The 12,433-nt window shown below is 36.6% G+C and overlaps 1 protein-coding gene across 10 annotated transcripts in view; it reads right to left on the bottom strand.

The window, feature by feature from the left end:
- SCN1A (sodium voltage-gated channel alpha subunit 1) overlaps positions 1–12,433 on the bottom strand; it is a 187,403-nt gene that overhangs the window by 47,977 nt on the left and 126,993 nt on the right. For 7 of the 10 annotated variants that reach the window (XM_027636667.1, XM_027636674.1, XM_027636671.1 and 4 more), the window contains 4 exons: positions 7,589–7,707; positions 2,645–2,734; positions 1,715–1,843; positions 911–1,002 (listed from right to left, as the gene is read on the bottom strand). In XM_027636667.1, coding sequence (XP_027492468.1) covers positions 911–1,002; positions 1,715–1,843; positions 2,645–2,734; positions 7,589–7,707 — 430 coding nt within the window. Of the gene's footprint in view, positions 1–910; positions 1,003–1,100; positions 1,193–1,714; positions 1,844–2,644; positions 2,735–7,588; positions 7,708–12,433 lie in introns of all 10 variants that reach the window. The other 3 variants (XM_027636668.1, XM_027636673.1, XM_027636676.1) reach the window with 1 other exon arrangement.

The following is a 12,433-nucleotide window of genomic DNA, read 5'->3' as shown; positions in this document are numbered from 1 at the left end:
GGAAAGGAATTTTAATTCTGATGTTGGAAACTTTTTCAAAGCATAAAAATGACAATGTTCCCCACTAAAGTCACAGATTTCATGCATAAGCCCAAATAAATGATTGTAATGTCTGTGAAATAACATTTTTGTGAAGAGCTTTTTCATTTGTGAAAATGAATAAAAGGCTGACATAAATGTTCATTTGAAACAGTGAATGGAATGAGTTGCATATATTTCAAAACACTTGTTTTAATGATAAAACAAGCAACTATTCTTTTTTCATGCTGTACATGAATCTCACATAAAAGTCTTCTTCCTTTTCATTTGTCAATACCTCTTGCTCCAAACCTTTGCTACTATCAGTTTTATAACATACTAGATTTAGAAGACAGTAGTAAAAAGCCTGTTCAACAATAAATGAGATTAAAATTTAATGCTATAAAACTGGAAATGGTTTGGAAAATTGTAGATTTTTAAGATAATAAATCCCCCATGCAATGCCCATGCTATTCTTTATTATCTTATACCTTCACCTTCTTACTAAGTCAACATTTCAGACAGTTCTATTTTTTACACACAAATATTCACAACAGATACCACATAACATCATGTAGGTAGGATACACATGGGTAAGAAAACTTCAGGGATACTGATATTTGTTGAATGTGGAGAAGAAAGCTTGACGTCATACGATGCAAACCACACACACTGTGTACTGCAATGTCTCATGCAAGAATCTGTTAAACTCAAAGGCTGATTTCAAAAGGAAAGTGCTCATGTTAAAAAGCAAAGAATCAGAGATTTCAGTGAATTCTGATATCGTCTGATTCCTTCTTTTTTTGGTGGAAAGAAATAAGACATGTTTAAAAAAATATGAATTTCATTTCAATGAATTAAAATCAGCCTCAGTGTTTAACCTCTCTCTCACCTGGAATGACTGATATTGTTTTCAAAGCTCGGAGAACTCTGAATGTTCTCAACGCTGAGACATTGCCCAGGTCCACAAACTCTGTCACATATCTGTAATAGGGGAGTTCACACACAAACACAATGACAGGATAAAAAGGAACAGTTGGGAGGTACAAGGGGCCTAACACCTTACACCAGTTACTTCTTACCTGGAATTACAGAAATAGTTTTCAAAGCTCTCAATACTCTGAAAGTTCGAAGAGCTGAAAGATTGCCTAGGTTTACAAATTCTGTTACATACCTGTAGGATTAAATCACAGTTATTCAGAATTTAGGCAAAGTTTATGCTACTTACTTGGGTCTTTCATCAAGACCGCTTTGGCGTTTTTATCAAAAAACTTAAATAGCAACAGTCAGAGGTTTACCTTTCACTGCAGTTTGCCTTGCATTAATACACTTTCAGAGCCTTCGGCTAAATTAAATGTCTCTGAAGTGAATTGTACTGATTTTACTTTGAAAGCCTAAAATTTATCTAGACTAGATTGGTAAGTTTGGAGAATGAAGTCAAAGGGAAGCTCCTTTTCTGCTCAGGAAAAAAAAAAAGCAGGACATGAAATTAGCCTCTCTAATAACTAGCTGTACTAATGGCTTCTGCAGTATTTATGTTTACATCAAAATACGCATTTTAGAATGCAAAAATTGGTTTAGACAACAGTAAATTCATACAAGATTTTGCACTTAACAAAATTGATATGTACTGATACTAATTTCATGCCCTTTTTGCCCTTCACTTCCAAAGAAAAAGCAAAAAACAAAAACTTACGCAAAGGTAATGACAGTGAAATCAAGCCAGTTCCATGGATCTCGAAGAAAAGTAAAATCTTCTAAGCAAAAGCCCCTTGCAATGATTTTTATTAGTGACTCAAATGTGTAAATTCCAGTGAACGTATACCTGAAAAATATAGGAAAAATTTAATCAAAATAAGTAACAACACTTTACATTGATATTCTGGCAGAAACATGACGATCAAACAAAAGACTTTTTTATTTCAAAACTGTAGAAGAAACAAAGTAAATAAGCAATTTCTTCTAAAATGCATTGTGTTCATGATAGATACTTGTGTATTTACATGCATTAGTTGTGACCTGTTGTCGAAGTACAGCAGTGCTGGTCTTGTACAAAAATCAAAATAAACAAATCCATAAAATAGATAACATATTAAAAACCTATTAGTGGCATTCAGTTTAAAAATATGCAACGCTAACATTACTGTTAACTGAGTAAGCTGTGGGCATAAGGTACTGGATACTGTCTGTATCATTAACATCTAAAACATCTAGTATTGACTCAAAAGAGGGAAGAACGCAAGCACGCACTGAATTCTCACTTTAGTAGTACTTTTACTTATATGCTGTTCTTAACTAATATGTACATATAGGTGCCCATGGTTCTGCTACTAATGCAGTGGTGTAAGGGAAGGATAAAAACATTGGATAGGTGCTAAATCATGAAGAGAGAAAACTAGTGGAATCTCAGGAGAACACTATCTGTAAACAACTTTGATTTTTGCCACCCTATTGTTCTACCAGAATTTAAATAATTATTCAACATTTCTACATAGTTTAGAAAGGAAAGAGTAGTAGTGCCTCAGGATAGTTCCTGCAAGGACACCTTACTGCTTGTAAGTCAGTTATTGGCATGCTGACTTCTAGAGGAACAGTCAAAGATATATTTAAATAATATGCAACTTACTCTACATTCTTTGTCCAGTCTGGAGGGTTACTCATGGTCATAAATACGCAGTTGGTCAAAATAGTGCACATGATAAGCATGCTGAATAATGTAGATATAGTTAAGGAAAACACAACAGTAATTCACACAATATCACATCAATCATATATCTTACACACAGTAAAATATTGCCATTTACACAAATCTTTTAGACTTTCATAAACATTGACACACGTTTTGCTTATCTCATAGTTTTCAGTTTAGCACGTTAAACTTTACTATTAGTCTTGATTTGTTGATGCTCTGATGTTGATTTGTTGGTGTCCTCATGTTTTGTTTTCAGTTGCTAATGAAAGGTGAAGGAAATGGCTCTCATACCCTGAGAGGCAACACCAGCTGAGCAACAGCCAAAATTGAAACACCTTGTGGAAGAATACAGTTTGCCTTATGTACCTGACTCAATAAGTGATAGTCTTTCAGTTCTACAGGTTTGGTACTAAACTCAGGAGCTGGCCTATGCAAGGTAAAAAACATTTCTGCTCTTTACCCTGGGTCAGAGTTGAGCTGAGTCAGTGCCACTCCAGCACCCAGCACAGCCAGTCTGTCAAAAACAGAACAAAACACAGAATAGTTTTTAATTGTTCAAGTGACCACATTCCATGTTTCCCTAACACTGTCTTAGCAGTACATGCTTCAGTCAGTGAAACAGAAATCCACAGAGAGCTCTCAGATTAAGGTGAATAATTTTCCAATATTACTTTTGGGCTCTCTCAAAACATGGGTTAGTGGCAAAGGCAGCCTCTAGCTCTACCAATGCCGTAATTTGAAACTGGCTCAATAGTACCTCGTGGTCAATTGCTTGAAAAGCATGGAAAACTGGCGGAGATTAAAACTGGTGAGAATTAATTTCCATTTGAAGTTTCAGTAAGGAGCATTTAGGTGTTTTGGAACTATGAACCCCAGACTCAGAGGAGCTGGTGCTAGGGAGCTCAGACAGTTCACTGGGGCTTCATTACATTCAATGCAATGTTCTTGGTTTACCGGATCACTGGCTCTACAGACATTACAATCCTTCCCTTTTTGTGACAATAAACTCAATTATTCAAACATTTGGAAATACTGAAGTAACCAAACTAGATGAAAACATTACTCAAAATGGCCACATGATGGCAGCAAAAAATCTCTGCTACACATTTATACCAAATGCTTAATTCTTATTTTTTCTCTAGTCATCTCTCTAACTGAGGTGTTTCTTAAAAATAGTTGCATCAGCATAACTGACAAAGAAGCTAGTTTAAATTGAAGAAAGCTACTTACAGCTAAATTTGTATCTGACAGCCCAGGATTTAATTATTTTTATTTTTTTAAAATCAAGTAGATAGCATGTTGTTGTTTGGGGTATATTTTTATACCATGGACAAAACTAAAATGAAACAAAAACCAAACCAACCAACCACTACCACCACTACCAAACTCAAACCAAAAAACCAATCCTTTATTCTAGGTGAAGGAGGAATAGGAGAAGTAACATCATGGTCTAAACTTGTCAGAAGATTGGTGTAATCATTAAGATCATTGCTTACAGCTACTGAAAAATTCAAACTTGAGTATACCTTTTCAAATAAACAGTCAAATTACAGGGAAGGATTTAGTTGTCTGATTCCCATAGATAGGTGTGTGACCTTAGTCTAAATACCTGACCCAGCAGTGAATATTTTTATCTATTCCAGTACGTAACTTAACTAGTTTTTGAAGATCATGCTGTCATACAAGCTTTGTACAGTAAAAATTGTTCGATGCCTTAGAATAAATTACTGGAATGCCTTACAATGCTTTTCATCACAGTCCACAGACAGCTCTAAAGAGTCTGTCTTAATATGATTGGGAAATTCCTTTAAATAAAGAGAATCCATTTTGAAATCCAGCTTGGAGATGCCTGGCTGCAGCTTCTGTCTTCTCATAAAAGAGCTAAAGTACAATGTCCTCTTAGAAGAGCTGAGGATTTATCCCTGTGCAGTGTGTTATGTGCTTTCAAGTAAGTACCGTATTATCATTCATAACAAAGGCCACAGGTAGGTCCTTGTACATTGCTCACTCTGTGAGCTGCAGGACCAAAGTGCTGTTCACTCTAAAACAGAACAGCTGCTCAGAAAGGGCTAACATACTTTGAAATATAAATGCTGATCATGCTTTCCCTTATGAGAATCTCAAACACAACTGACACATTCAATGTCTGTGCATCTCTTCCGTCTTCTCCCACATTTTGAGTGACTGATTTACAAGCTCAACGTTCCCTTAATTTACTATTTCTACTATACACATAGGTAAATAATTCTGTGATGACTTCTTCATGGGAATGAACTGTCTTTTTCATGCTCTTCCCAAAAAGGCAAGCAGTAGGGTTAGAGGCATCATACAGCCTCAAGCTAATCAATTAGAGGAGCAGCTGAAGTCTCTTGTAGTCTGTGGGGACTGGTGGAAGATGAAGATTGGTAAAAAAACAAACATTGCCACTTGGTTTCACAGATAACTGCAAGTAGTGAGGTCACACTGAGGAATACTGTACTTTCAGCTTCCAAAGACTTGCACAGGGGTACTTACACGCTTTCTGTAGAGCATCTTCCTGTTCCTTTCTAACTTTCCTTAACACTCTGTAGCTCCAGCCACTGCCACCTCCCTTTTTTTGTCTGCTCAACACTCCACCTATTCTCATCTTGTCATCCTTTCCTATTAATTGCCAAAGTCTGGCCATTTCCCATCACTCTTGTGTTGCCCCCTTAGTTTCCATGCCCTACCTTAACTTAGGCAGACAAAAGGCAAAAACAAAAAAGGGAAGAATACCAGGAGGTGAGTCAGCAGAGAGAAATTCATGCTGTTACCAGTTCTGTATCCAGTATTACAACTGGTACCAGCAGTGAGGAAGAATATTCGTAGGGAACATCTGTGAGCACTGGGAAGAGACACACTCTTTCTTTGCAGGGAGAACATCATCTGCCCACATATCTGGCCACATGTTATCAGTGCCCTATACAGAGTTTCAGAGAATTTGGAGGACGTAGAGATGAAGATTTTCCAACTGATGTGCCAGTTTCTTTGTGCTCAACACTCATCTTTCACTCTGAAAGGTACATTTCTATTACAAAGGCCAAAATGCTAACACCTACCAGAAAATGTGAGGGCAGTAGAGAGTTTATAGATAAAAGTCAGAAGGTTATTAAAAACAGTAATCAATTTTACCCCCTAATCCTTTTTGTATAGGTGGCTAACCTTGTATAAACAGCTGAAATTAAACTACAGCATGGAACATATTACATGGTTCTTAGTTAAAATTCTTTCATATCACAGTGTTTGTACCATAATGAATAGTAATTTAAAAAAAAAAAGAAAGAATAAGAAAGTAACAGAATCTACACATCTATTCTTACATTTAAGATTAAAAAAAAAAAATCCTATGTCTATATCTAAGATAAAAATAGCTCCTCCAATACTTGGCTGGTTGCAAAAAGGAAATCAGTCCATATAGTGAAAGGAAGCCTCCTCCGATAGTGGAGCTAAATTACACAATCACACAATCAGTTAATAGATAGAAGGAAAAATACTGAAATTGCATATTGTCTATTAAAATTTTTTTGTTCTTACTGCCCTCAAGACCAGCTGAACACTCTTTGAACAAATTAAGAGAAAGTTAAAACCAAGATCAAACTCAGTAACCAGTATGCCAGTGAAAAGCATTACTCACAACTAGCCCAGAAGCAGGGTTAGAAAGTACTGTAAATCAGTCTGCTGTGTGAATGGATGAGCATTCATTAGAGGCTGCAATTTGGACATGCTTTCTCACCATCACCACCACTGTGTCTGTACAACTCTGTCAGGTCCCTTAGCTACTGTCCCCAAATGCTCCCTGACTCCTTTCCAGATACCTTCCTCTTCTCTCACTGCTTTAACTTCCCAGGAGCTCAGAGGAAAAGGTATTCTGAGTCAGCAACCATCAGCCTTGTTTCTTACTTTTTCCAAACACCTAGAAAATTCTGCCAGCAGTCTCTAATAATAAGGCTTCTGCCTTGACGACTTGTTCAATGTTAAAAGTCTTACTGTCACACTGAAGTTTTAATTTGGTAACTACATTTCCCAGACCTGAGGTTTTGCAAAAACACAAGTGCACCAAAATCTCACCCACTAGAAATTCCCATCAACCTGTTATGATCATCAGGCAGCAATCCCACATGTCAGTCTAAAGCTTTACCTTGCACACCATCCCATCATTTATGGCCCCCAATCTGTCCACCATCTGCATGTACAGATGCTTTGCAAACCGCCTGCAGGAATGCTGCCTATGCTTTCTGGCAATCTATTAAATTTGGCAGAAGCTTATGGTGCAACTGGGCAGGTTTGAGAATGTGAGAATCAGCATGCATGAGCCAGGCTTTCAAAACACAGATCAAACTGATCCTGAGGATGGTCCCAGAAGGAATCCAAAAAGGCAGTATAAACATACCCTGACCTGGCTGATCCTAAACAGCTGCATATCTGCCTAACTGCTTGCAAAACTAAGAACTCTTCTGGAATTCATGAGCACAAACTGCATTTTTTTAAAAGATGTTACTATTTATAAATAGGCTTCAAAGTGCAAAAAAAACCCCAAAACAAACTGGGATGCAAAAAATATAATTCAATCTTAAGATAAATCTGAAAAAGTTTTCCTGAAAAATTAATCAAGATGGGTTCTTAAATCCTTATACAGATTTCTGCAGCAGAAGAATTGAAATTCAAGAAAATAGTTTGATTCAAAAATCAATGCATTTATAAAATACATACATATTTTCTCATGTTTATAAAACCTTACCATAAGTCTTCCACTGTAAAATAAAAATGAGAGCCTACAAAAACATTTATATATGATCAAGTAGCTATGTGTTTTCTTAATTTCAGTGTGTAACATTTTGAACAACCACTAAAAAAGGATATGAATGTACCAAAATTTTAATAGCTATTTTTCTAAGAGGATTGAAGGGAGTTAAAATGTACAGGGCAGAGGTGGCACTGAATCGGAAGATTGCCTTCCCTTTATTCAATACTATAAAGGTCTGAAAAAGAGAAAGAGAAGACATTTTATAAGTGTTTATTCACTGTAGATGCTCCAAGTGACCAATCACCAAAATTGTAACTTTTTGAACAGTTAATACACAAACCCCATGATTAATTATTTTCAGTACTTACCTGATATACCTGACATATGAAAATATAATTAATTCATTAATGTTTTTATACTTGATTAAACGCCTCGGTCTAGTAATATGATACATTTACATGTGTTTCTTGTAAACAAAGATGCAGAAATTATGAACTAAAATTATAATCTTATTCATGTTTTCCCACAGAAAGTTCTCTCTTCCTATTTGAAATACCATAAGAAGGGAAACCTCACCTGGATATTATTGATATATTAGTCTTACTAACTAGAAGTCCTTCTAGAAACTGATTTAATAGAATATATACTTGTTCATATTTTTTGTTCTAGTCTGTTTCTTGGTCTTTGTGCTATGAAGAGAGGGAAATAGCAGTAACATTGCTTTGTTTCCACTGCAGGCCATCATGGCTGCAACAGCATTAGCACTATAGCACAGGAAATGTGGACTGTCGGGTTTCTTTGTGTCACTAAAGTGCTCTCCAACGGCAAGATCAATCTGAAAAGAACAAAAAACACTGCAGAAGGTTCAGTAACTCAGAAGAAATCTGCATCCAGTGGAAGGGATGATGCAAAGATTATAACCTAAATTCAAATGAAATTAAATAGAAATGTCTAAAATTGCCTTTTTTTTTTTTCTGTCAGAGTTGTACATTTTGCAAATAAGCTATGAAAAATCCTCCTTGATTTTCATTATGTTGCTGACAAAATGAGCTATAAACTAGAATGCAAGTGGAAGTGGGGGAAAGGGTATGTTGGTCTTATCTGGTGTCCATGACATCAAGCATCATTTCTAGACCGTAAGCAAGTGAACTATAAGATTATTTCTGTGAAGGCTGGTAGACAGAGAAAATACACCAAGGAGGTTCAAGAAGGACAATTCTTCAGTCTGTTGAGGTTTGGAAAGCTCATTATGTATGACCCACGAAGTACAGATAGAAATCTTTAGGAGCCCACAGGAGGTGGAGAGAGATGCACAGTTGAGGGTTTCCTTGACCAGTCTGTTACAGATGACAAGTACTGAAGGCAGAGGAGAAGCAAGGTTTAAACCCTGAGGAAAAGCTGTTCCAGTTCCAACTCACTTGCTGACTTCTTCCCCGAGCTGTGTCTCCGTCCCAGCTCTACACAGCACACCTTCCCATATAGACCAAACCCTTTACAAGTAAGGGACATTACCAGTCAGACTTTACACTGTCTTGAGTCCAAACTCAGGCTGTGCAGGAATAGCATAAGATACACATTTGTTTTCTCTGCTTCTGCACAGAAATGGAGAAACCGCATATGAAGCTGAGGACAGCCTGAGCTAATGTTTCCAAATTACACTTCCAGTTTCAGCTTACAGGTAACAACAACCTGCAGATGACCTGACCTTAAACAAAGCTTTCATTTCAACTACTGAAGCAACCAAGCAGATGAATGATTTTTTGGCACAATGTTTTAAAGCCTCACACCCCGAGGGGGAAGGTGAGTTTCCCCTTCCAGGTCTGTCCCCAGCCCCCATGACTCATCTCAGAAGCCTCCAACTCCTGCTCTTTGCTTTTGTAGTTAGCTATGAGGTACTTGACAAAATGCATTAAAAAATCACACTCCCTACTAACTCTGTATCTTAGACTACACCACCTACATTTAGTCAACCTACATTTTTTTAAAAATCTTTGAACACAAGCATATTAAACATACATCTATTTTCTAACATGCCTTATGGAAAATAACAGCATGCTGGCACAGCTCCAGTTTCAGTTGGAAGCTGCTGCTATTTTAGCTGTTCTACTTTCTGCTGCCCTGCATAAGAAGAACCAACAAGACATAAATTCCCTAACTCCATTTTAACTTTTCACTCAAAGCATCTTTCTAACTTGAGCCTTCAGAATGACTTTGTTGATCCTTCTAGCCTTAGACATGAACTAAAATTGTATCTTATCTCTGAAGAAGAATTTTCATTAAAAAATACAAATAAGAGCTGATATCCAATCCCTGTGTAAGCTTACCCCCCTGGTATGCCTGCTATATCTCACTCTATTCTCAACCCAGATGCAAGCCAATGTGTAGGCAGTGTGGATGAACATGAAATATTGTACCCAAAGCTGTCAGGACAAAGTAGACATACATTGAGAAAAGCTAAAAAAATTCTATATGAATTGTAAGAGTAATGCTCCTATATGAAGGATTACGTATACTTTTTAGGGCTTATGTTTTATAAAGTGCTTAATTCATTTTTATAAGGGCACAAAACCTGCTCACACTCGAAGTATTAGAGTGTGAATATAAATTCAAAGAATTCCCCGAAGAGAAGTCCCTGATTTGCTGCTTTTGTATCTGTAACCTAAAACCCAGTTCTTTAACTTCTGCCATGTTTTCTAGCAAGTGCTAACTGTTTGCTTTGTTAGAACTTTTCACTTAAAATTCTACCACTTGCAACCATGAAAATTTGTAAAATCACTACTGCTTTCAACTTTACTGCTGTTATAAAGTTAAGTGAAGCAATTTTACAGAATCTTTTTGGTTTTTTCACAACCCAAGACAAGTCTGTGAAAGCCAGGAGTTAGTGATTTGATCAGATTAGGGACTGATATTACCAAATGCCAGGACAAAAAGAGGCATCTTATCTGACAGACATCATTCAACATCCTTCTGGCAAGAGGCAGGCCATGGAGTGGCAGTGAACAATGCTATATCTCTATTATAGCAGGAGGAAAGTGAAGTTTTACCCATTTAGTTCCACCTATTCTCTCCTTCCTCTTTAATGTAGCAGCAAGGTTTAGGGGAAAAGAGGCAGCCCTTAAAGTATGAAACTAAGTGGACCAGATTTTGATTCATGCCCACAGGTCAGGATCTTAGGGGGTTTCAGCTGATCTTTTTTCTGTAGACAAGTGATGTGAACATCGTTGATCCTTTGTGATGTCAGCTTGAGCATGAACAGGCAGTCACTATTATACTGGGAACACACTGATTTGCACTTGCACAGAAGCAGAACACAAAAAATGAACAAAGTTCCAATTCACTTTAAGCAATTATGGATTAAAAAAAAAAAAGTGATGCAACCCTTTAGGATGTTAACCTTCACAATTCTAAAGACCAGCAGTATTGGCCACCACAGTCAGCAGCATTTCATTATAATGAAATCAGAAGGATATGAGAACAGTATTGTATTCTATTATAATAAAATAATTATGTTTCAAGGGTACTGTTGCTGGCATTTGGGCTATCTGTGATACCGTGTAAATCAAAAATACTGTCAGGTGTGTAAAACTGCTCTAATGGGCTATTCTGTTGTCAAACAGTTGTTAATTTTTTTCCTTTTCCCTACAACTTCAGATTAATATTGAGCATGAATATGTCCTCTTTGGTGGTAGATTTTGCATGGAAGCACAGTTACAAAAACATAAATCTAGTATAACTATTTGCTTTTTTTTCTCTTAACAGGTTTTCACATTTTAACTTTTCATCTCAGGGTTACCTTAGGTATAAATTAGGGCTTTCAAATCAGTTCAACACATTTATTTATTCCTGTCCTTTTTTGTATTCAACTGTATCAAATCATGGCACACACAAATATTTCCTTAGAAAAAGGAAATGTAAAACACTCTAGATGATCTTTCAGTATTCAGTGCATGCAAAAATACAGTGAGTTTGACCGATCTTTCCTTGACCAAAATAGGAAAAAAACCCCCAAAACACCAGGAAGTGGGATGCAATACTTGCATATGAGGCAAATGATGGGTGATTTCATTCATGACCCTAATTTGTAATAAAAAAGATATTCCTAAAAACTCTATACAGGTTTCCCAAATAAAACCCATAACGATGATCATTAGTGTCATTTGATCAGTGCTGTGGGCAACCATTTCTATTCCCTTTTTGAAAGTTTGGAAGTTAAACTGATACAGTTTCTGTCAATAAAAACAGCTTTGGTTTATGCAGAGATCTCAAGAGGGGTCTGAAGCAACAGTGGTATCTGATAATACTTGTCCTACCCTTTCTTGCAAATAAATATTTTCCTTCGTTCTGGTGTTTTTCATTAGATCCATGATATTTCAGATAGATGTTTCTCCAGGCAGAAACACAAAATCTCTAATGATTGTGCAGTGGTTATCGGACTCTTACATCAGAAGAATGTGTGCTGATGGACTTCGCTTTACAAGATGGAATTCAGAGAGGAGTAAACAAGAAGCTGAAACGTTAAAGAGCGTTGAGTCCTATGCAACTTCCTGGAGATGCTTATTTCTGCTTCAGGCTTTTCTCAAAGTCTCCTTCTGAGACTTGCAGGAGCATCAACTGCTGCCAATACTTTCAAAATACAAGTGAAACAAGATAAAAGTATTTCCAGAATTCACATACAGCTAGATAAGAAAATCTAGAAATGTGATATTTTAAAGTTAAACTAGTGATGTAAAATTGAAACAGATTGTTGAATTTCTGTTAGGAAAATCCATTTTCTTCTTACTGAAAGAAGAAAAAACAGAGAGAATTGCAGCATGTGAGAAATTTTTGTCTTGTCTTAGACTGACAGAGCTGTTTCTATTTCTGTCCTCTAGAAGATTAAAGCATTTGCATAGAGAGCATGTGTGGACTTCAGCAGAAAGAAGAGAATCCCAGAGGGTACGTGACTGGCCCATAAAAGTTAT

The sequence above is a fragment of the Corapipo altera genome, unplaced genomic scaffold (genome assembly GCF_003945725.1).
Source record: "Corapipo altera isolate COAL_440 unplaced genomic scaffold, ASM394572v1 45, whole genome shotgun sequence".
Lineage (NCBI taxonomy): Eukaryota > Metazoa > Chordata > Aves > Passeriformes > Pipridae > Corapipo > Corapipo altera.
This window is presented reverse-complemented; position numbering and strand designations above follow the sequence as displayed.